This window comes from Rhinolophus ferrumequinum, chromosome 2 (genome assembly GCF_004115265.2).
Source record: "Rhinolophus ferrumequinum isolate MPI-CBG mRhiFer1 chromosome 2, mRhiFer1_v1.p, whole genome shotgun sequence".
Classification (NCBI taxonomy): domain Eukaryota; kingdom Metazoa; phylum Chordata; class Mammalia; order Chiroptera; family Rhinolophidae; genus Rhinolophus; species Rhinolophus ferrumequinum.
Window position 1 is genome coordinate 206,496 of NC_046285.1, and position 25,738 is coordinate 232,233.

At 39.8% G+C, this 25,738-nt stretch overlaps 1 protein-coding gene across 2 annotated transcripts in view; it reads right to left on the reverse strand.

The window, feature by feature from the left end:
- The window catches only part of ACAD9 (acyl-CoA dehydrogenase family member 9), a 39,006-nt gene extending 25,398 nt beyond the window's left edge, over positions 1–13,608 (reverse strand). The window contains exons 1-2 of one of the 2 annotated variants that reach the window (XR_004425133.1): positions 13,388–13,608; positions 9,112–9,205 (exon numbers count right to left, since the gene is read on the reverse strand). Coding sequence is in view for 1 of the 2 variants with exons in the window: in XM_033127941.1 (XP_032983832.1) it covers positions 9,112–9,205; positions 13,388–13,534 (241 nt within the window). In the remaining variant the exon portion in view is untranslated. The remainder of the gene's footprint in view (positions 1–9,111; positions 9,206–13,387) is intronic. The other variant, XM_033127941.1, reaches the window with a different exon arrangement.
- Between the last annotated feature and the right edge of the window lie 12,130 nt (positions 13,609–25,738).

Sequence of the window (25,738 nt, forward strand, 5' to 3'; positions counted from 1 at the left end):
AAAGAATTGTATTTTTAAAAATTACCAGTACAGGTTGTGTTGTTTCTTGAACTGGGTGCTATCTACATGGGTGTACTCACTGTGAAAAACAGCAGCAAAATACGAGGTCGAACAACAGTTTGCGAACTCATCCTACAAAAAGTGCTACATCCCTCATTGCTGAATATCACTATGGTCACCTTCAAAGTACTCCCCTTGGGAAGCTATGCACCGATGCCAGGGCCTACTCCACCCTTCAAAGCAATTTTGGAACTCTTTTTCTGGAATGGCCAACAGAGCTGTCGTCATATTACCCTTGATGTCCTGAATGTCATCAAAATATCTGCCTTTATCTTCGGGTAAAGAAGGAAGTCATTGGGGGCCAGATCAGGTGCGTAGAGAGGGTGTTCCAACACAGTTGTTTGTTTACCGGCTAAAAACTCCCTCACAGACAGTGCCCTGTGAGCTGGTGCATTGTGGTGATGCAAGAGCCATGAATTGTTGGCGAAAGGTTCAGGTTGTCTAACTTTTTCACGCAGGCTTTGCAGCTCTTCCAAATAGTAAACTCGGTTAACTGTTTGTCCAGTTGGTACAAATTCATAATGAATAATCACTCTGATATCAAAAAAGGTTAACAACATCATTGCAACAAGTTTGCAAACTTAACTGTCAGACATGAATAAAGAGAACAACTATATACATAAAAAGACACTCAACATCATCTCCCATTAGGGAAATGCAAATTAAAATTACAGTGAGCTATCACTCCACAGCTATTAGCATGGCTAGAAAATAAACAAACAAACAAAAAACAATGATAACATCAAATCTTGGCAGAAAGGCACAGAAACTAGATAAACTACACATTATTGGTGGGACTATAAAGCAGTACAGCCTCTTTGAAAATAATTTGGTAGTTTCTTAAAAAACTAAACACACGAGTACCTTACTTAGAACCCAACAATTGTAATTCTGGGCATTTATCCCAAAGAAATGAAAACACGTTCACACAAAAACTTGTACACAAATGTACACAGCAGTTTTATTCATGAAAGTCCCCAAAGTGAAAACAACCCAAATATACTTCAACATTAGAATAGTCAACAAACTGTGGTAATCCACAAGTAATCCATGGAATACTACTGAGAAATAAAAAGGAATAAACCATTGATACATATGGCAACTTGTAGAATTATGCTGAGTGAAAAAAGGCAATCCCAAAAGTTTACATACTATTATGAGCCCATTAATACAACATTCTTGAAATAAAAATGAAGAACAGATTACTAGTTGCCAGAGGTTGGGGGAGGGGAGGGCAAGAAGGCTATGGATATAAAAGGACAGCATGAAGGGTCCTTGGGGGGTAGCTGCTCTGCACCCTGATTGTGGCCGCTGTGACATTAATCTACACATGATACAACTGGGTGAGTACACACAGATACAAATCAGCACATGCTACAACCGGTGAGACCTGAATAAGATGGGATTGATACCGATTTCCTGGTTGTGATGCTGCAAAATGCATACTATAAAGTTATGCACGGGGGCCACTGGAGGAAGGATACAATTGATCTCTGAACTGTTTCTTACAACTACATGTGAATCTGCAATTATCTCAACATAAAGGTTTTTCAAACAAATAAATGTTATCATATTACACATATATTAAATTTAATGGAAATAACCCTGAGGTTGCTAAGAAATCCCCAATGAAACACCCACATTTGCTGAAGTCCAACTAAATTGATTTTCAACAAAAACTATGACAGAATGTGTGACATTTTTTTCATCTTGTTTACACATCCTAAATGTCCTTTAATAAATGTGAATTTTACTAATGAAATGAACAAAATGTATATTCTAAAGAAAATTCCATAAATAGAAACATATACTGAAAAAAGTGGAATTCCAACATACTGCAAAAATAATTTTTAAATAATCAATTGTATATCTATACACTAGCATCAATCAGAAACTCAAATTTAAAAAAACAATTTAAAGCAATATCAAAAAAATTTAAATACTTATAGATATGTTTTATAAACCATCAAAAATGTTACGTATAATTTGATAAATCATCAAAAAATTTTTGACAAAAATTGACAACCACACACAAAATGCTGTTGAGAAATTAAATAAGAACCAAATAAATGGAGAGATATACCATAATCATGGGTCAGAAGATTCAATATTGTTTTAATCTTAATTCTCCATTAAACCAATTTATAGACTTCTTACAATCCCAACCATTACACAAGCAGGTCTTTCTGTTGAACTTGAAAAGCTGATGCTAAAACTTATAAGGAAAAGAAAAGGACCTAGAGAAGCCAAAACAACTTTAGAAAACAACAACTATCTGGATTCAAGCCTTATTACAAAGATCAGCACAAGACAATGTAATATTTGCATAGATAGACAAACAGATCAACAGAACAAAGGATTCAGAAATAAACCCACACATCAATGGTCAAATGATTTCTTTCCAATGTTTTATATTGTGCTAAATATACATAACATAAAATCTACTATCTTAACTTTTTTTAAGTATATACCGTGTTTCCCCAAAAATAAGACCTAGCCGGACAATCAGCTGTAACATTACAGCTGACTGTCCGTCCGGCTAAGTCTTATTTTTGGGGAAACAGCGTAATTCAATGGTATTAAGTACATTCGTATTATTGTGCAACCATTCACCACTATCCGTCTCCAGAGCTTTTCTCATCTCCCCAAAATGAAACTCTATACTACCCATTAAACAACAGATTCCCATTTCCACCTTCCCCTAGTCCCTGGAAACCACCATCCTACTTTCTGTCTTTATGAATTTGACTACTCTAAGTAACTCCTGTAAGTGAAATCACAGTAATTTGTCTTTTTGTGATTGGCTTATTTCACTTAGTCCTCAAGGTTCATTCAAGGGGTCAGAACTTTTTTCCTTTCAAAGGTTAATATTCCATTCTTAGCATATACTATCTTTTGTTTACCTATCTAACCTGACAACCTATCTGTGTCTTTGGATCTAAAGTAAGTTTCCTATAGAATTGGACCATGTTTTTTTGTTTTTAATCCATTCTGACAACCTGTCTTTTGATTGGACAATTTAATCCATTTACTTTTAAAATAGTTACTAATGAGAAACTTACTTCTGTTACTTTGCTATTTGTTTTCTATACGCTTTATAACTTTTTTGTCCTTCATTTCTTGCATTCCTGTCTTCTTTTGTGTTGTTCATTGATTTTCTGCAGTGAAACGTTTAAATTCCTTTCTCATTTCCTTTTGCGTATATTCTTCAGCTATTTTTTATGATTACCTCGAGGAGTATATTAACATGCTAAAGTTATAAGTGTAATTTGTGTTTATACCAGCTTAACTTCAATAACATACTACAATTCTGTTCCTTTAATGGCTCCATCCTTATCGCTTTCTCTTATTGATGTCACAAAATTACATCTTTACAACATTGTATCCAAACACAGATAATTATTTTACATGCATTATCCTCTTAATAGAAAATAAAATGTGGACTTACAAACCAGAGTTATAATGATACTAGCTTTTAGACTAACATTTTAAATGTATCAGTCTCTCAAATCATGTAGAAAATAAAAAGTAGAGTTACAAACCATTATTACAGTAATACCAACTTTTATAATTGCCCCCATATTTACCTTTGTTAAGATCTTTATTTCTTCATACAGCTTCAAGTTACTATCTAGTGTCCTTTCATTTCAAACTGCAGAAATCCCTTTGGCATTTCTTGCAGAGCAGATCTAGTGATAAACTTCCTCAGATTTTTATCTGGGAACGTCTTAATTTCTCCTTTACTTTTAAAGGACAGTTTTGCTGAATACAGGATTCTTGATTGAGATTTTTTTTTTCTTTTAGCACTTTGAGTATATTGGCCAACTGCATTCTGCCCTCCAAAGTTTCTGATGAGAAATGTGATTACAATTTTATTGAAGATCCCTTATATGTGATGAGTTGCTTCTCTAGTGCTTTCAAAATTCTGTCTTTGGGCAGTTTGATTATAATATATCTTGGTGTGGGTCTCTACCAGTTCACCTGCTTGGTGTTTGCTGAGCTTCTTGGATGTTTATATTCATGTCTTTCATTAAATCTGGGACATTTTCATCCATTATTTCTTCAAGTATTCTTTCTGCCCTTTCTCTGTTCATCCTCTGGGACTTCCACAACGCATATGCTGGTCTGACTGATGATGTCTCACAGTTCCCTTAAGTTCACTTCAATTTTTTTGTTGTTGTTGTTCTTCAGACTTGATTATTTCCATTGTCCTACCTTCAAGTGAGCTGATTCTTCTACCTTTACAAATCTGCCTTTGAATCTTTCAAGTGATTTTTTTCAGTTATTGTACTTTTAAACTCCCACACCTCTTTTTTGTTTCTTGTTAGATTATCTCTTTATTGAGATTTTCATTTTGTTTATACATCATTTTCTTGACTTTCTCCACATCTTCCCTTAGTTCTTTGAGCATCTATAAGAATATTTTGAAGTCTTTGTCTAGTAAATCCTCCCATGAGGTCTTTTATAGGAACAGTTTCTGTTGGTTTATTATTTTTTTTCTTTGAATTGGCCATACATTTCTGCTTCTTTGTATGCCTTGCGATTTTTTTGGCTGAAAACTGGGCATTTGAATCTAATAAAGTGGTAAGTCTGGAAATGAGAGTTTTCCCTCTTCTCCAGTATTTGCTGTTTTGTTTTTGCTTTTTTTAAATTGAAATGTACTTGACATATAACATTGTGTAAGCTTAAGGTGTACAGCATGTTGATTTGATGCATTTACATGTTGCAATATGACTGCCATTGTAGCTTCAGCTAACATCTCTCATGTCACACAATTATCAATTCTTCTTTTGTGGTGGAAATAATTAAGAACTAGTATCTTAGCATGTTTGATATTTATAACACAGCATTGTCTATAATACTGTGCATTTGATTTCCAGGACTTATATATCTACTAGTTGCAAGTTTGTACCCTTAAACAACATCTCTCCTATTCCCTTGGCCTCTAATCCTTGGCCTCTTAATCCCCATTGTACTCTATTTTTATGAGTTTGGCTTTTTTAGATTCCACATAAACTGTCTGACAATTAAGTTTGCGAATTTACCACCATGTGCTTACATTGGCAGCACTGTACAAACAGCTCAGTAAGGTTTCATAACCTTGGTGTATCAGTGTCTCACAGCTGTGTTCGTGTCGACATGTGGCGGCATCTTGTTGAGTGGCGTTCATTATTGTTGTTGCGTGTTTTTGTGTGCTGTCGTGAGAATGTGAACTTGAATTAGAGCAACGAACAAACATTAAATTTCTTGCTAAACTTGGCAAAAGTGGAACTGAAATCCACTTGGAACATATGAGTCCAAGTCTATGGGGATAATGCCATGAAGAAAATGGCATTGTACAAATGGATTAAAAGTTTTTTTGAGAAAGCATCACTGATGAAGAGAGGTCAGGGCGGCCAGTAACGAGCAGAACTGACGAAAACATTGCAAAAATTTGTCGAATTGTGCATCAAAATTGTTGACTGACTGTGAAAAGCATAGCAGACCAAGTAAACATCGGTAAAGAAACAGGCAAATCTTAAATGAAAATATTGGCACGAGAAAGGTGTGTAGAAAAATGGTCCTGAAGGAGCTCAAAGATGAACAAAAGCAAAGAAGAATCAAAGTTTGCCAAAACCTTTTGGAGATGCAAGATGATGTTTTGGGCTGTGTTATCACTAATGATGAAACATGGGTGTACGAATACAACCCTGAAACAAAGCGTCAAAGTGCACAATGGATGTCGACCAATTCTCCATGACCAAAGACGTTCCATCAGTCCAAATGAGAGTCACAATGATGTTGCTAAATTTTTTTATTATCAGAGGGATTATTTATTATGAATTTGTACCAACTGGACAAACAGTTAACCGAGTTTACTATTTGGAAGTGCTGAAAAGGCTGCGTGAAAAAGTTAGATGAAAACAACCTGAACTTCTCGCCAACAATTCATGGTTCTTGCATCACGACAATGCACCAGCTCACACAGCACTGTCTGTGATGGAGTTTTTAGCCAGTAAACAAATAACTGTATTGAACACCCTCCCTACTCACCTGATCTGGCCCCCAATGACTTCTTTACCTGAAGATAAAGGACATATTGAAAGGCAAATATTTTGATGACATTCAGGACATCAAGGGTAATACAACAACAGCTCTGATGGCAATTCCAGAAAAAGAATTCCGAAATTGCTTTGAAGGGTGGAGTAGGTGCTGGCGTTGGTGCATAGCTTCCCAAGGGGAGTACCGCAGAGGTGACCATAGTGATATTCAGCAATGAGGTATGTAGCACTTTTTTTAGAATGAGTTTGTGAACCTGTCAGACCTTGTATAAGTGACATCATAGTGTCTTTCTCTCTCTCACTTATCTCATTTAACATAAGATCCTCAAGGTCCCTCTATGTTGTTACAAACAGCAGAAATTCCTTCTTTCTTGTGTCTTAATAATATTCCACTCTGTGTGTGTGTGTGTGTGTGTGTGCGCGCGCGCGTGTGTGTGTACATATTTTCCATTCATCTGTTGGAAAGGCACTTTCTGTTGACAGGCACTTAGGTTATTTCCATGTCTTGGCTATTATGAATAATGCTGCAATAAACATGAACTACATATATCTCTTCAATATCCTGTTTTCATTTCCTTTGGGTATACAGGCAGTAGTGGATCTTACAGTAGTTCTATTTTTAATTTTTTGAGAAACCCGTTTTCCATAGTGACTGCATCAATTTACATTCACACCAACAGTGTATGAGGGTTCTCTTTTCTCATCACTTGTTATGTTTTGTCTTCTTGATGATAATATGCATTCTAACAGAGTGAGGTAATATCTCACTTTGGTTTTAATTTGCATTTCCTTGATGATTCATGATGTTGAGCATCTTTTCATTGTTCCCGTTAGCCGTTTGGATATCTTCTTTGGAAAAATGTCTATTTAGTTCCTCTATATTTTAATCATTTGCTGTTGTTGTTGTTGTTGTTGTTATTGAGTTGCATGAGTTCTCTGTATGTTTTGGATATTAACCCCTTATCTGATATATGGTTTGCAAATATTTTCTCCCATTCTGTAAGTTGCCATTTCATTTTGTCAATTGTTTCTCTGCTGTGCAGAAGCATTTGGTTTCATGTAGTCCCACATATTGGTTTTGTTTTTGTTGTTTTGTGATTTTGGTGTTGTTGCTTTTTGTTGTTGCTGTTTTTAACTGTTGTGGGCTAAGTCTGTGCCGAGGATCAGCCAAAGGTATAAATTTAAATTCCCTGGCCTTCTCTGAGCCTGCACCTTTCCCTGAGCATGCATGACGACTTTCTAATTCCCCCCATATATGTGGTTGCTTTTGAATGTCCTTGTCTTCAATCTGGTTCACAAAACAGGGAAAAGAAAAATGAAGATGGCTGGGGGGGCAGTCTTTTAAATTCCCTGGAAGTCATTTCAGCCAGAGGGGGATGGGCTTGGGACAATGCAGAGTAGGTGCAAAGCCTCTGCCTCTTTGCACCTCTGTTATCAGAAGCAGCAATCAAAACACAGGTCCCTAATATTTTATGGGCAGAGTCCTTTCGTCCAATATGGCTCCCACAAGCTATGTGCAAGCTGCTCCAAAAATAAATTCACAGCTGCCTGCTTTGGGGCTGAGGAAAGGAATGGGTAGCTGCTAGTGTGCTCAGAGCTTAAATCTATCAAAATAAAAGCACAATTTACTGTCCAAGCCTTCTCCTGGGCGTTGGAAACCTCGAAAAGATTCCAGATCTCCAAAACAGTTACATCAGACAGATTCTGCCAGTGCAATTGCTGTCTAGGTGGGAAGACAGATTTCTGGTGCGCTTTATTCTGCTATCTTCCCAGAATCCTCTGGTCAATTGATTTCTGGCAAAGGTACCAAGTGAATTAAATAGGAAGTGGACAATTTTTACATAAGTGTTGTGGAACAATTGGATAGTTACATGCAAAGAAATTATCCTCAAACTTAACCTCACATCATAAACAAAATTAACTGGGAATAGATTATAAATTTAAAAATTTAGAGTTAAAAATATAAATCTAAGAGAAAATATAGACAAAAAATCATCACAACCTTGATTTAGCAGATTTCTCATATACAAAAATTATGAACTATGAAAGAAAAAAATTACTTAACATTTAAAACTTTTGCTCTTTAAAAGACACTTAATAAAATGAAAAAGTGAAACAAGTGACTATGAGAAAAATTTTTATAAACATCTTGTATCTAGAATATAAAAAGACTTCTTACAACTCAATAACAAAACCAAATATCTCTAATGCATAAAATATTTGAAAGACACTTCACCAGAAGCGATGTGTGACACAGAACATTGTCATGATGGAGGATGAAACCGTTTGCCCATTTCATGTTAATGCGTTGTTCATGATCCATGATTTACGGAACACTTTAAAACACACCTTCTCTCAACCTTAGCTTACACCCGACTGACTGCACCGAACAAGTTAAAACTTGTCACACACTGTTACTAAGTAAGGTTCAAGGCGCCACTTCCCATATTGAAGATCCCTGCCTTTCCACTGGATGGCACTTGGCCCCATATTTTGTGATCACAATGAAAAGGCTCCATGTCATACATCACTTCTGGTACAGCAATTTCTGTCAAATAAAACATTACAATGTGTCCTCATCCACCTTATTCACCAGATCTGGCACCGTGCGACTTCTGACTCGTCTCCAAAATCAAAATTGCCATGAAAGGTAAAAATTTGAATCGATTCAAGACATCAAGGCAGCCACGACAGCACAACTAAAGACACTCACGAAAGAGGACTTCCAGAACTGCTTCAGAAAGTGGCAAGAACAATGGGATAAGTGTGTTCAAAGTGAGGGGGAGTATTTTGAATGGCATTAATGGCAATGTGTCTTTTACTGCAATAAATTTTTTACATTTAAACATTCACCATATTTCGTGATCACACCTCGTATTATCAATAGATACTATTTCCCCATGTTTAATGACACTCAAGAGAGCTTCCCCTGTGTCTACTGCTTCTAACGTAAATATCAAAGCATTGCCCTTATAATGGATATGGTAATGATAAAGAAAATCATACATACCCTCTTCAGTAAAGAATTTTTCTACGGGTCCCACAAATTGATTGATTTCATTAAGTTCATCTTGGCTAACTTCTGGAAATGGGAAAACTTCTTTCTAAAAATGATAAACACTTAATAAAAATTAATTTTTAGGAACTTGCTATAGTGGTGATATCAGTGAAAAGGGAGACAGATTTCTTAGAGTCCATATCTGGTAGGCAGGGCATTCCTCATTGAAGGAATTAGAAAGCAACTTCCAGAAGGTATTTAAGATATAAGAATTGTATGTTAGACTCCACCACCTAGATACAGCCTCCCTCCCTGTATCTCAAGCAGGTTTATTCCCGACTTTGATCAGCTTTCCTTATCAATAAATCATGATGATTTTCCCATGAAACAAAGAGACTTGGACTAAACATTTAAAAGCCCTGAGCTCTGTTTCTTGATTTGCAGCTTACTTATTGTGTGGCCAAATCTCTTTATCTCTCCACATCTCCATTTTCTCACCAGTAACATGCAGGTAATATTTACTCAAGGTTGTTGTCAGAATCATGGAAGATAACTGGTGTGAAAGCTCATTACTAAAATGTAAAGTTTTACATTTGTTATTTTGTAAATTCAAAGATGCTGCAGCTGACGGGAACATACTGTGTTTACAAGGTCTGACATCTTGCCAGGTTCCCAGCCAGCTGCATATTCCAGCCTCTGTCCTCCCTGCTAGATGACATCTGCTACTTGTGCTAAACATACGAAGTAAGAAGGTCACTGGAGGAGGCCCAGCTGTTGACCCAGATCAACCTGAATTCAGCCCTGACGCTGCCACTTCTTAGATGTGTGACTTGTGTGTCAGTTTCCCTTCTGTTACAGATACCTCAGAAGGTAGCTGTGAGGCTCAAAAGAGGTAATACGTCCTGGAACATAAAGTAACTGTATTTGTGACAAATACTTGCTCTTACCTCCACTTCACACCATGGAAAACAAATTAGCTTCAAATCTCTGTCTCAATCCAATGAGTGGCCAATATTTCTGACTGGCCCAGGATTCCCCACTGGGCCATCACTGTATATTGCCTAAAATCATCCCACTGTATCCTTAGTCCCTCAAGGTTTTGGGGCTCCAGACAGCCCTGCCAGCATGACATGAGTATTTGGATTTGGACTCACAGCTGCTGAAAAATGGTGTCCCAGATCATGAGTTGCCAGACCCTGTCTTTCCTAATGGCGCCTCTCATCAAATGTCTCCAGACAAGGTGTTCAAAGCAAAGGAGTCCTCAATCTTCCTTCTCCAGCCCTTGAACTTCTAATCAGTCACCAAAGACTGTCCACTCTAGTAACATACTCCCAAGTCTGTTTTCTCCTCTCAGGCCCCATGACTAAAGGCTTATAGGTGGTTCCCTATCCAAAAGTGATAGCTGACTTAAAAGGAATTCCTGCCTCCATGCCATTTCTGACCCTGTCCTAGACTGTCTAGGAGGAAAATATGCTAAGACTAATCACTCTGAAGCCTCTCAGAACACAGCCAGCTCCTTAGCTGAAATACAGATGCTCAACCCACTGCTCTGGCTTTCACAAGCCCATGGGTTCACTCAGGCCTTGTGCAATGAGCTATGTTAGAGGACGATTATAAGATTATCCTGGTACCAGTGAGCACTCCAGAAAAGAAAAGAGAACAGCCTGGGAACTAGATGGCCCTCAAGCACAACCAAAGGCTAACTGCTGCAGGGAGCGAGATCTCCATGCATGGAAGAACAAATCTCTTCTATCAGTGTTCATAAACTAAACGGGGTGCCTCATGGGTGCTGGGTTTAATTCCCATCTGCGCTTCCAAATTTTTTAAAGTAGTAAAACATATTTTTTAGTTAAATCTAGTGCAGACACCAAATACGTAGAACAAATAAAAGTCAAGCTGCTCTGGTTGAGACTGCAGAGGGGGAGAAAGATCACCCAAATGTCTCCTACTCGGCTTCCCACTGGTCCCAGCAGTAGCCCCAGGGACACTCCCATGAATAACGAGGGTCCACCTGAAGGCAGTTTGACAACTACTGGTCTAGATGATCTTGAAGGTCTCTTTCTGTTCTGAAATTCTAGGCATCTCAGATGCCACGTTCCTGCTCAAACCCCAATAATGCTGTGAGAGATGATGCTGACCTAAACCAGGGCAATAGTGGTGCAGGTGCTTAAAAGCAGTCAGATTCTAAATATAAGAATCTGATTCTAAATGTAAGGCAGAGAAAACAAGACGTGCTGTCAGATTAGCTGTGGATTATGAGACTAAGAGGTATCAAAAGTAACTCCAGGTATTTGGCCTGAACAAGTTGAACAGTAAATTAACCATTTATGATTAAGAAGGCTGGTAGAAGGAATGGGGTTGGGTAGGGAGACCAGGAACTCAGTTTTGGATATGCTAAATTTGAAATGCTTATTCACACCTAAGTGAAGCTTTTGTTAGAAAGGTAGATATAAAAAGAGTCTGGAGTTCAGGGGAGAAATCTGAGCTGGAGAAATAAATTTGAGACATCCGCATATTGATGGTATTTAAAGCCACAATACTAAATTAGATCATCCAATGTGGGGTTGTAGAAGTCTACAGACTGAGCCCTAAAAAACTCCAGCTCCAACTGGGCTAGTTGAAAATGTTGGCCAATGTTTAGAGGTCAAGGAGCCAAGAAAGAAAAAGTGAAAAAGTTAAAAGGATCAGCCAGTAAAGCAGATGGAAAAACTAGGAGAGAATAGTTTCTTAGAAGCCAGAGTGATAAACTGTGTTAGACGCCAATGATGGGTCAAGTAAGATGAGGACAGAGAACAGATCTCTACATGTGATGACACAAAGGTCACTACTGACTTTCATGAGCATAAGTGGATTGTTCAGGACAAAAGCCTGAATGGTGTGAGTTCAAGATGCAGCAGAGAAGGAACAACTGATGATGTAGATGAGAAAGGACAGAATTACTGGGTCAAAGCCCTGAGTAGGTGAGAAGACATGAGGTACAGTGACGCGCTTGGCCTTTTCTTTAAGTAGACAGTTCATCTACAATAAGAGAATGCAGCCCACACGGCACAGAGCATAGGAAGGAGCGGCTAAGTGTTATGGTGGATGTTGTCATCTGACTGCATGTATTTTCTCAGTGAAATAGGAAGCAAAGCTGACAGCTCAGAGTGACAATGGGGGAGGGAGTGCCAAAAGTTTGGAAAAAGAGAAGCATGAATGACTTGTCTTCTTTCTTCACTGTGCTGAGGCGGGCATGAGATCCCAGGACAGAGCACCACAGCCTCAGGCTGGGGGAAAATGGTTTCCTAAACCTTAAAGACAGAGTTTGTATACTTCCTACCAGAGCAAACCACTGTTAGTCTGAGTCTCTGCTTCTGCATCTGTAATGCTTGGCAACCTTAGAGGAATGTTCCAAAGGAAAACCAGGGAATAAGTCCTTAAATGATATACTATCAGCCAACATTTCAGCCAAGCTCAAAGCACTTTATGCAAGTTTTTTCCTTTGGTTTACAAAGCACCTTTAGGAGGGGGTAAGTACTAGGCACATACACTAGTAAGTGTTGAAGCCAGCATTTACTACCTATTCTGCTGACTTCTGCATCTGCACAGTACCTTACAGGCTAAAAAGCATTTCCACACCCTATATATTTCACTGGGGCTTTACAACACATCTGTGAGACAGAATACATCACTAGCTCCTTTTCTAAGGCTAAAAGAACTGAGGCTCAGTCACAGAACCGAGGTCAAATCCAAGTCTTCCTACTATAAGAGGACGTTGAATGCTTAATAACCAAGCTGTTATTACTATTGCGTAAGATCTGGGTTACTACTGGGTGGTGCCACCGTGGAAGGGATGGGGTGAGGGCACCTTGGAGCCAGACTGCAGAGGAACCTGAATGGCAGAGTGAGGTGCTCGGACTCAGCTGTGGACGCCTCGGGTCTGCTGGAAGCTGACAGAGTGGCACGGTCCGAGCTGTGTTTAGGATTCAGAGAGGAAGCCCCACACATTCGGGGGCCAGACCGCTGAGTTGAGGGTTGCATCGCCTGGCCTAGTGTTTCCCAAACTGACTGGACAAGAACAAAATGGAACACTTGTCAAAACCATGAGTTCTCGGGGCCCCCCGCCCTGGAAAGACTCTTCCCTTTCCCTGGAAAAATGCACATGATCTAATGGGACTCAGGAACCTGGAGTGTTAGCACGCCTTGCCCCTCAGGTGTGCGGACACGGGAAAAGCTTGATCCCAGTGTTTCCTGATCGGGGCAAAAAGCAGGCGGCAGAGAGCCCGAGTGGGCCCAGACTTGGCGTTACCTTCTCGATTTTGCCCAGGAAGAGCTCCTTGGCGAAAGCTCGGCTCGTCCGACTGGTGCTCAGCCGGCGCGGGCTCACGGCAGAGGCCACCAGAGCGCTGCAGGAACGCGATGCCACAGCCCTTCGCAAGAGCCCGCAACAACTCATGCTGCCGGGAATCCCCACACTCCCACCGCCACCACCTTCTCCTCCGCGCCGCAGTCACGTGCACCGGGCCCGCGCTGCCGGATGACGTCACCGGCCCGCGCCGCCCGCCCACGCGCCTGAGCAGCCTCCCGCCCCGCCCCCCAGGGCCGCCGGCAGATCAGGGGGGCGGGGCCGCTGCCGTCTTGATGGTTTTGCTGTCCTGGCTGGTGGCCGTGGTGGCGAGGAGGGCGTTGTTATTTTTGTGGGCACCAGCGCGTGAGCGGCGGCCTGGCTGCCTCCATTTACCTCCCTCTTGCCAAGTGGAGCAACAAGGCCGTTGTAAAACTAAAGAAAAGCAAGGGAATGGGGAAATTTCACGATATACCTGTGGAAGGGAACCCACAGTACCGGTAATGTTACGGTTTTAAAGTGGATGGTGGATTCGGTTTTAAAGTGCATGGTGGATTCGTGAGAAGTCGTTTTGTTTCGATTATATGTGTACAATAAAAAATGTATACACATTTTAAGAAAGGGAAAAAACTAAATTGTAATAATACATAACGATAACAAAAGATGAATATAAGTCACATTTGACTTCTGCAATTACAAGAGGTGCTCAAGGTGGTTACCTGGTTATCTTCAGTGTCCAGAGACTTCTGATTATAGCAAACTATACTTCAGCATAGATAACACCTCTTAACATATGTGTGCATATCATTGTCACCCCAGTGGCACCTCGGTTTTTGAACGTCTCCATTGACGAACATTTTGGTTTACGAACGCCGTAAATTTTATGGATCTGTGGTATCATTAGATAGTAAAATTCATGCTCAATTTACAGTTTTAGGTGTTGATTTTAAAGGTCTGGAACAGATTAATCCATTTTGCATTACTTTCTATGGGGAAACTGCGCCTCGGTTTTCAAATGTTTCAGAACTCGAATGGTCTTCCGGAACGGATTGCGTTGGAAAACTGAGGTACCACTGTGTGTGTGTGTGTGTGTGTGTGTGTGTGTGTGTGTAGGAAAAGAAAAGTGATGTTCTGCAGGAGAGAGGTTTGGATAAAATCCTGTGAGTTACAACTGTACCTAGGAAACACCAATTTAAAAGGGCAGGCAAAGGAAGAGAAGCTTCAGAGGGAACCGAGAAGGGGTGGGAACAATAATTGGTGGAATAGGTCCAGAAAGTCATTAGGGCCCAGGGAGGAGGACCTGGCATCTCTGAGACACCGCACAGCCCAGCGATGAACCAGGCCAAGTGTGCACTCACTAGTGGTCTTAAGTCAGCCTCCTCCAGGAAGATTTTTCTCTCTGCTTACCTCTCATTGTACTTGTACCCTGACTATAGCATTTACCACAGTATTGGGAAATCCTTTTTGCCTTCATTCATTATGGCAACTCCTGGAGAATAGGAGTTGAATGGAATCTCATTCATCTCAATGGTGCTATGCCTGGCCCAATAAAATGTTTACTTGTTTGAGTAAAAACTTGATAGAACATCGGGGAAGAGCTCAAAAACTTTATTGGTTGCAGTGTATTTGCAAACATCTTCTGCAATTTGTTTTTTATTTTGTCTTTTCTTTGACTTGCAAAGGTTTATCGCCTGGTTTCTTCATCAGTGATCAATATTTGTCTATTTCAAAATATAGCTTTGCAAGAAGGCATTTGGAAACTGCTGCCTTTGTGAATTAACCTGGGGAGGGGGATGAAACAAAGAAAAGTGATATTGCAAAACCTGGGTTTCAATCTTGAGCTGCTGTACATTTTTGCCAAAACAAATGTCAAATCAATCAAGTAATCTGATAATGTGTCAGTTCCTGTTTAGTGTACAGAGATCAACCTTAAGTTAAGCAAGTGAGAAATTCAGTGGCACACAGTTTCCAAAACAAAAATTATAAATAAATTAAGGCATAATTTGTAAGTACTCAAGTAGTGTGTACAGTGGGAAAAGAGTTATAGAGTTCTATGCCGGTTTCTAAGTTTAGTTTCCTTATCTATAAAAATGAGTATAATACCATTTATCTCACAGGATTTTTGTGAGGATTTAGTAAAATAATCCATATGAAAGCATCTACCACATTAAATGAGCAATGTTTTTCCTTTAGTACTGTAAAAATGAAAAATGCCTACACTCTGAGGTTTGTATCTTATACCTGAGTATAAGCCTCTGAGAAATAGGATGCCATTTTTAAGTAGTTTACTATAGACATAGAATTTCCCATCTTCAGAGTTTAAAACATCCTCACTGAGTACAGGCATACCTTGTTTTATTGTGCTTTATTGCATTTCACAGATACTGCTTTTTGTACATTAAAGGTTTGTGACAACCGTGCACCAAACAAGTCAATCGGTGCCATTTTTCCAACAGCATTTTCTCACTTCATGTCTCTGTGTCAAATTTTGGTAATTCTTGTAATATTTCAGACTTTTCTTTATGATTATATTTGCTACGGTCTTATTTAAGAATTGCGTTTCATAAGGCTATTGATGCCATAGATGGTGATTCCTCTGATGGATCTGTAAATTAAAAACCTGGAAGGAATTCACCATGCTAGATGCCATTAAAAACATTTGTGATTTCACAGGAAGACGTCAACTATCAACATTAACAGGAGTTTGGAAGAAGTTGATTCCGACCCTCGTGAATGGCTTTTAAGGGTTCAAGACGTCGGTAGAGGAAGTAACTGCAGATATGGTAGAAAGGGCACCACATTGTTGTCTTCTTTTTAGAGATTGCCACAGCCACACATATCAGTCAGCAGCCATCAACATTGAGGCACGCCTGTTGACCAGTAAAAAGATTAAACTCACAGAAGACTTAGATAATGGTTAGCCTTTTTTGAGCAATAAAGTATCTTTATTTTTTGTGTTTTTTTCCTCTTTAAACAATATCTGCTTAATTAAATTAGTAAGTCTGACATCCAAAAAGATAAAACTTCAAAATTCCATCAAAGTTCTCAGTTGGACATTATTTTTCATTAAGATATGTACATTATTTTCTTAGACATGTTATTGCATGTTTAATAGACTACAGTATAGTGTAACCATAACTTTATACGCACTGGGAAACCAAAAAAATTGTGTGACTCACTTATTGCAATATCCGCTTTATTGCGGTGGTGTGGAACCAAACCCACAATATCTCCAAGGTATGCCTGTATCTCTGAATGTCCTTTCTATGAGTCACATCAATGCAGCTGATTCCCATACATAACTTACCAGCAAATAATCTGACACTCTTCCTTGGCCATAATAGCATACCAGGATGTTTGGTTTTGAGTTACAGGCATATTGTCTGAGTAGAAAACTACTCCTAGATACCCCAGTGTTAAAGCTGCAAAATCGGAAGCCAGTGGAGAAATTGACTTACAGAATTGGAGAAAAGAAAGGGTGAGGGGAGTTGTCTCCTGTTCCATGGCTATAAGATCAATAATCAGTTATGTGAAATATGAGTCTAGCTAAGGTTTCTGCCTCAAAGCAGTCAATATCCTAATACAAGGGCACACAAATAAGTTGTACACATTTTATCACTAGTTTATTTCCTGCTGAGAGAGAAGTTGGCTGACACCTTACTGTCTAAAGACCAAAGATCTGTGTGTACAGAGGTGTCCCTCAAAGAATCCTTTGTCTCATACACTACATTATGCTGTCTACTATTCCTTCCTTTTTGCTTTATACTTGTTCCCATTTGGGGTACATTATTTATTATGGAAACCTGGAAGTCACTAGCTTATTGAAAGCTGCAAAGGTAATGGAGTGTGTCAACTGATGGTCATTGATGCCAATTCAATGCCAACAGGAATCCCCAATTTGGGGTATAGTGAAGAAGGAAAACTATTCAGTGCAAATAGCTCAATTGTGATACAGCACAGCTGTGAGAACAGCACAGGTATGCGACAGCTCAATAGTGTTACAGCTCAATTATGATACAGAATGGCTTTGGAACAGCACATTCTGTTCCACAGAGGTGGCCCTCAGTCAAGACACTCCAGTCCAGTCCACTCAGGTAGGCTCTGCCATGCTCTGGTCCACTCCATCTGCTTCAGTCCACTCCACTCTGGTGTGGCAAGATGTCTTTGGTGTTTCAACTCCAGCTAGGGAAACAGTCTTCAGTGGAAAGGGAAAATGTGCTCCCCGAGCTAGAGGGGAGCTGAGATATAGAGACAAGTCCCTGCAACTGGTCCCTGATTGTTCTGACGTTATGTAAATGAGGAGTCCAAATCCTCACAGTTTTATTGGTCCAAACAGCACTGTCCTGATTGGTCAGAGTGGAGCCACTCTGATTGGTTGGTGAAGATGCTGATGGTGACACAGCTGCACAGCTCCGATTTGACAGGAAAAGCCTCAGTCCTGTTCGTTGAAACACACTTCCAGGAACTCCTTTACAAGGGCTGGCTCAGATGGCAGGACCACAGTGCAGGCAGGCAGTTCAGTGCCGGCTTCTCCCTGAAGTGCGGTTTGCATGAGAGGCCTGTTTAGCAACAGCTGCTATGCTCTGTTTTGTTTTAATTTTTGAGCCCAGTTAGCCACCAGGAGCCTTTCTTGGTAATATTTTCCTTCTCAGGGTCAACATGTGTAACAAGCCACCTGATCACTCAGTAGCTTAAAAAACAAAGGTTTATTTCTTGCTCATACTGAATGTCCACTCCAGTTTGACTGGAGGCTCTACTCACCTGAAGTGCAGTTTGTGTGAGAGGCCCCTGTTTAGAAATGGTTGCTAGGCTCTGCTTTTAAATTTGAGCCCAGATAGCCACCAGAAGACCTTCTTGGTAGATAACCTTCTTTCTTGGGGTTGACAAGTGTTATGGGTTGAAGTATAACCCCCAAAATTCATTTGGAGAAGTCTTAACCCCCAGTACCTCAGAAAGTGACTATTTAGAAAGAATTTCCTATTGCATCCCTTTGCAGATGTAACTAAGTTAGGATGAGGTTATATGGGAGTAGTGCGGACCCCTAATCCAATATGACTGATGCCCTTATCAGAAGGGGAAATTTGTACACAGATGTGCACACGGGGAGCATGCCATGCGAGGATGAAGACGGAGTTGAGATAATACTTCTATAAGCCAAGGAACATCAAGGCCAAGAAACCACAAGAAGCTAGGTCTGGAACAGTTTCTCAGAAGAACCAACCCTGCCAATACTTTGATCTTGGACTTCTAGCCTCAAGAACTAAGGAAATATAAATGTACATTTTTCTGTCAAAGGAAAAAAAAAAAAGAACTCAGGAAATAAGTTGTTGTTTAAGCCATCCAATTTGTGGTTCCTTGTTACAGCTGCCCAGCAGACTAATACAGAAGGTGTTGTAATTCTTGGCACACAGTGTTTTCAAAAATAAATAGGGCCTAATTGTGACCACAGAACTGAGGCTATGTCTTAGAACTCATATACCCAGTGCTCCTACTATGGTTTGGAATCAGCAGTCTTCCAAATGATAAGACTCTTGGCTCCATTAAAAATTTTGGAAATCCCCTTAGACTACACAGCCTGTTGCATAGGTAGGAGGCAGAGCAAAATGTAGGAAAGAGACCATGAAAAAGAGTCATGAGGAGAGATCTAGTCCCAATGTTGCCACTTGTCAGCTATGTGATTCTAGGCAAGTGCCCTCCCCTCTGAGCCTCAACTGTATTATCTATGACTTAGAATAAGTGTTGTAGCAGAGGCAACTAGTAACCAAAAAAGTGTGTCCCTTCCTTAGTGAGCATTTGTCAGTGAAAGCCTCCTCCCTCCCCACATCCAGAATAATGTTCTCACCAGCATAATGTGATGGAATATGTGACTTCTGTTCAGTTTTTAAGAAATGAGTGGTAATTCTTTGATGCTTCCTCTTCCACCAGCTGGAAGCAGAGGATGCTGTACTCTAGGGGCTGGCAGTACAAAATGGAAAGAGCCTACGTCTTTTAATCAACCATATGGATGAAAACCAAACAAAGAATAGGGACACCCACATTAAACTGTTACATGAGCAAGATACATATTGTATTAAGCCACTGATGTTTGGGGGTTTAATTGCTAAAGCAATCAGTATTAACTAATAAACATTATTTGTTAAATATTACCTAAACTAATACTACCGTTCAAGTTTCAAAGAAAAAATTATGTAAGTTACACTACAAATACAAAGAGTCATCATTACGAGGGGCAGTCAAATCCATCAGGCAGATTAATCGAGCACCGGGCAAGCACACTGCTATGTCGGTCAATAGAGATGGTGCTCTCAAAGTGAGTGATAACAGCAGCTAACATTTAATGAGTGCTTTCTGTACTAGGCTCTTTATATGTATTATCTCATTTAATACTCCAAAGAGGCCTGTAAATTCACTGTTTTACAAATGAGAGAACAGTCCTGGGCATGTGATGTACAGTATGATGGTGACCGTAAACAATCCTGTATTGCTTATTTGAAAGTTGCTAAAAGAGTGGATCTTAAGAGTTCTCATCACAAGAAAAAGAATTTGTAATTATGTGTGGTGATGGATGGTAACTAGACTTATCCGGGTTATCATTTTGCAATATATACAAATATCAAATCATCATGCTATACACCCGAAACTGACATAATGTTATATGCCAATCACACCCAATTAAAAAAAAAAACAACCTCAGGCTCTTGAAAACTTCCCCCAAATATTTCTGGGAGTTCTTGGGGGTGTGTCATATGTGTTTACCATCAGTGCTCACAGTTTAGGTACCCAATTCCATAATTGGGATCATTTTATCTTTGCTGGCTCTGAAATATGGGAAAAAAATGCAATGTTGAAATAAATGTTTAATGTATGTTAAGAAAATGGGCTTTTAGTTTAAACGTGGTTCTAATGATGATAGTCTATAAACGTTGGGAGAGCTGAAATATTAACGATGACAAAAAACAAGATACCCTAGATTTTATTTTTCCCTTATGTTTCAAAAGCCAAAATAGCCTAAGATCTAAGTTCTAGAGCATGTAGACCCACTTTTCCACTAAGAACAGCACATAAGATAATGCAAATGCTGTGTTGAAACCTCCAGAATTCTCAAGGCAAATAACTGCTGTAATGTAAGAGCCAGGTAATCACAGAATGCACTGGGGTCTACTTTATCTGTTTGCACAAAAGCCAGGAGAGCCTGAAATCATTTCAAGATGTCCAGCTAGCAGCGTCAGCTGGGGAAAACCTTAACTCATGGGAAACGGCATATAAAGATGATGCAATGCCAGTCCAAGCTAAAGAGACTTACTGTGGAATATTCCTTTTCAATTAGAACAAATAATGACCTGGAAATATATTTTGGGAAGCACAATTCATCACCCTGATGCCTGCATACGCAATCCTGACACAGCGATCCGACTAGGTCATTCATTATCAGGAAACTCAGCAGTCAGCCTCTTCCCAGGAAGCCCTGAGGCTCTAGCAACAGCGTTTGCCTCTCAGCGCTAACATTTCTTTGAAACTAATAACAGTATTTTTTTGTAATCCTCCAAGCCAGTGACTGTGGACTGCAAACCAGATAATGAAGTGCTATGCAGGAAAATTCATTAATGGTTCACCCACTGACAACAGAAGGTAGAGTCAGTTCAGGCCACCCAAAATGAGTCCCTGCATTTCAAAAAGCTTTCCATGCTCACTCAGCATGAGTTAGAGTTTACAGTTCCCTCACATTACCCCCCTCCTTTAAAAGAAATCTAGCAAAACATTATTTCCTATGCATAGACTCTTTTCCACATTCGTTCATTTATCATTTCTCCTTTGAAGTGCATGAAAAACTCTCAGTTCCTGAATGTTGTAAAGTCAGATTACAGGACCCTGAAGATTCGGCATTTAGTCAAAAATTATTGACAATTGCTGTGTCTTTTCCCTTTTAGAGGAAATTACTCCTCTTAATCACTTAACAGAACTTGGTATATGTACTTGAATTCGTTTTTTCCCCAGCTATAATTTATAAGAGAGATAAAGTGAAACTCACCTAAGGAACTAATTTTGTTATTTTTTTCCTGCAATATATTGTAATTAATAGGTCCCCTCCCCCCAACTTTTCCCATGAAGATCCAGTATTCTCTTGCTGGCCAGATTATAGCACATAAACTGTAAGTGCCCAGCACTGCCCTACAAAAAGCTCCCATTTTTGCTTTTAACTGCAAAAGGCATACAAGAATGGGTTTTCAGGATATCCAGCCAAAGGTGTCAGAAAGCTGGATTTGGACTCCAGGTCACAATGAAAAGGCCATTTGGGTGCTGTTTACTAAAAAATATTCTCTAGAACGAAGTCTGGTTTCTAGTCAGTGTCTGCCAAATGTGAATGATTAAGCACCTAATACGTGAATTGTCAATGTAAGAAATGTCCAAACCTGTAGAGAAGTTTAATTAGTTTATTTGAGCCAAACTGACAACAATTGCCAGGAAGCAAAATCTCAATGGATTAAGAAATTGCTCAGGAGAATGGCAGTTTTGCAGCTTATTTTATACATTAGAATCAAAGGAAGAAATGTAAGGAGGGTTGCATGAAATCCATTGGTGGTAGATTAGGGGGGTGGGAGAAAGCAAAGCAGGGAAATCTCTGGGACTGGATAAAAAGTAAAACAGACACAGACTTCTTTTACATTGGTGGGTACAGGGTAGTTAATAATTAACGTTTTACAGCACATAGGAGTAGTATTCAGGGAACAAGATAACCATGAAGGGTTCTGTGCCTCCTGGTCTGGTGTGGCCGGTTGTGCTCTGAAAAGTTCAGAAAAAAATGGATTACTCTGACATTCCAAGGGTATGTTAACTTAGATGAAAAAGGATAATACACAGGCTCACTTAAGGTAAACATTGACCTTTGTCAAGGAAGCTACAGGCCTAGGACGTGACTACCAGCCATTATTCCCTTTCAGTTAGGAATTTTTATGTTCATACCATCCTAGGTGGTTAATTTCAGTCTCTGAGTTTGTAGGGCCCATCATGCAGGCCTCCTCTGAGATTGTCAAATTTAGTGTGTGGCCCCTTTTTCGTCTACAGAATCCAGCTTGTGAGATAAAGCAGTATTTAGTCATCAACACTTTTTCTGTGGCTAGCAAATTTTTTTTTAAGGAAATAAAAACTAGTTGTAAATATACATTATAGCTAGCTATAAAATACATTATCTATATACAGGTTTTCAGAATAATGAGTTTGGCTTGAATTCCAGATGCGCAAAATGGGTTTTAACTGGAGAAGTTAACTAGAGAAGGAAGACTAAGGGGTAAAAAATAAACTTTAGACCCAAAGTTGATGCAGTGGTACTTCGGCTTTAAAACGTTTCCCTTGTTATAGCTTTGATGCCAGAGAAGGCTACAGGATCTAAGGGAATACTATGAACAACAAAATAAAAGGCTAATCAGTTGGTTTATGAACAGCAAGAAATGCTAATACTTTGGGGAGACGTCATCAAAATGACGGCGTGAGGTGACCTCTGTAAATCTCCCCTGGAATTTACAACTAATCGAACAACTATAACTCCACAAAGGACTCCCTGCACAGCAGACAGGCAAGACGAAGAGGCCCACTACTGAATTCACCTAAAGGTGGGCGAATTGCGTGAGTCGGGGACGAGGGAAGGGAGAAGTGCGGAGACGGAGCCGCGCAGGCACAGGACGCAGACCTAGCTCAGTGCTCCGAGCTCGCTGCATCCGGAACTACCGCAGCTGTGGGAGAGGGTAGACCTCGGACTGCTAGGGCTCCACTTATGGCCCACAGGGCTGAGGGGACAGCATACAATATGGCCAAACCCAGTGCTCACGGCAGAGACCTCGGAGCAAAGACTGAGGGAACAAGGCTGAAAACAGTGGTTTAAGCCCTCACTGCTGCAGAGAACAGAAGTCTTAGGCACTGAGACTAGCCGCCCCTCCCTACCCTCCCAGAGCTCGCCCCGCCTCCACCTGCCCAGTGCTAGAAGCGGAACAATAGCAGTGTCAGGTCAAAAGAACAGAATATTTGCTGTTCTGAGAACTGGACCGCAGACACAGATTTGCAGCCCAACTAGTTCCGGTAAAAGCAGGACCGACTATGGTGGTGGTCGCCGCCATTGCCATGGGCCACCTCTCACAACTCACCCCGTCCCTGGCCCCACCTATCTGGGTGGATCTCTGCAAGAGTAAACAGAACTGCTGAAACATACGGGCTCTGAATCTGGTGCAGGAAGAGCTTTGGAACTTCAAAAGCTCTATGCATACCCACATGGACACTGCGCCCTGTGACCCAGGCAAACTATTAACAGAGGAGAAGCCCGTCTCCCAGGGAATCCCCCCATTGTGTGAGAAGCTGGAATAGTGCAGAGAAAACAGCACTACCATGTGAGAGAGAAAAAAAGGCTGCAGTCAGAGAGAAAATAAAACATTCTACCAACAAGTACTGGAAAACAAAAGAAAGACCTCTTCCTATCAACCTGTTGCAGAAGCCACTCCTGTAGATGTCTAGGAAGAGAAATAATAAATCAGTGATTGCCATGAATAACCAAGGCAACAAGACAGCTCAGAAAGAAAGTGAAAAGTCTCCAGAAAAGGAACTTAAAGATATGGAAATATGTGACTTAAATGACAGAGAATTCAAGATTGCAGTTCTGAAAAAACTCAGCGAGACAGAACGGCAGTTTAATGAACTCAGAATCACAATCAAAGAACAACATGAGCATTTTGCGAAAGAGATTAAAATTTTAAAAGAACCAAATAGAATTTCTGGAGATTAAGAACTCAATAGAAGAAATTAAGAATGAAAAGGCAGCTTAGGAAGTAGAGTTGACCAGATGGAGGAAAGAATCAGTGACATCGAAGATAGAAACCTGGAAATGACATGGATGGAAGAAGAAAGAGACTTGAAAGAAATGAAAGAATTCTACAAGAACTTTCTGACTCCATCAGAAAGAGCAATATAAGAATAATGGGCATACCAGAAGGAGAAGAAAGAGAGAAGGGAACAGAGAATATATTCAAACAAATAGTCGATGAGAACTTCCCAAACTTGTGGACACCCTCAAGGCATCCAGGGAAAAGAAAGACGGTAACCTACAAAGGAAACCCCATTAGATTATTATGAGATTTTTCAGCAGAAACTCTACAAGCCAGGCGGGGGTGGAACCAAATATTCAAACTATGGAAAGAGAGAAATTATGAGCCAAGGATAATATACCCAGCAAAGATATCCTTTAGATATGAAGGAGGAATAAAGACCTTTTCAGACATACAGAAGCTGAGGGAATTTTCTAATACACGACCTGCACTACAAGAAATACTAAAGGAGGCTATTTGACCACCATCAACAGGGACAATTTGTGGCAACCAAAAGATTAAAAGGGGGAGAGTAAAGGCCTGAACCGGAATATGGGAATGGAGAAGGTAAGCGTGCTGAAGAAAATGGAATACTCTAAATATCAAACTTTCTTTTACATAAACTTAAGGGTAACCACTCAAAAAAAATCCAGAACTGAAATATATACTGTAATAAAAGAAGAAACAGAGGAAAACGTCATAGAATACCACCACACAGAAATACTAGACAACAACAAAAAGGGAAAGAAACAATGGAGACACAGCCTTACCAGAAAACTAAAGATAGAATGACAGGAAATCCTCACATAATCACCCTAAATGTAAATGGACTGAAATCACCAATAAAAAGGCACAGAGTAGCAGATTGGATCAAAAAACTAAACCCAACCATATGCTGTCTCCAAGTGACACATCTCAGCTACAAGGACAAGCATAGACTCAAAGTGAATGAGTGGAAATTGACACTCCAAGCAAATGGTATCCAGAGAAAATCAGGTGTAACCATTCTTATATCAGATGAAACAGAATTCAGGGTGAAAAAGGTAATGAGACAAAGATGGACATTTCATAATGGGAAAAGGGACTATACAACAAGAAGACATAACAGTCATCAATATTTATCCCACCAATCAGGGTGCACCGAAATACACCAAGCAACTACTAACAGAACTAAAGGGACAAATTGACCAAAACACAATTATACTACGGGACTTAAATACATCATTGACAGCTATGGATAGATCATCCAAAGAGAAAATAAATAACGAAATAGCAGCCCTAAATGACACATTAGATGAAATGTAAATAATTGACATACATAGAGCACTTCATCCCATAACATCAGACTATACATTTTTTTTCTAGTGTACTTGGAACATTCTCAAGGATAGATCATATATTGGGACATAAAATCAGCCTCAGCAAATTTAAGAAGATTGAAATCATACCAAGCATATTCTCTGATCAC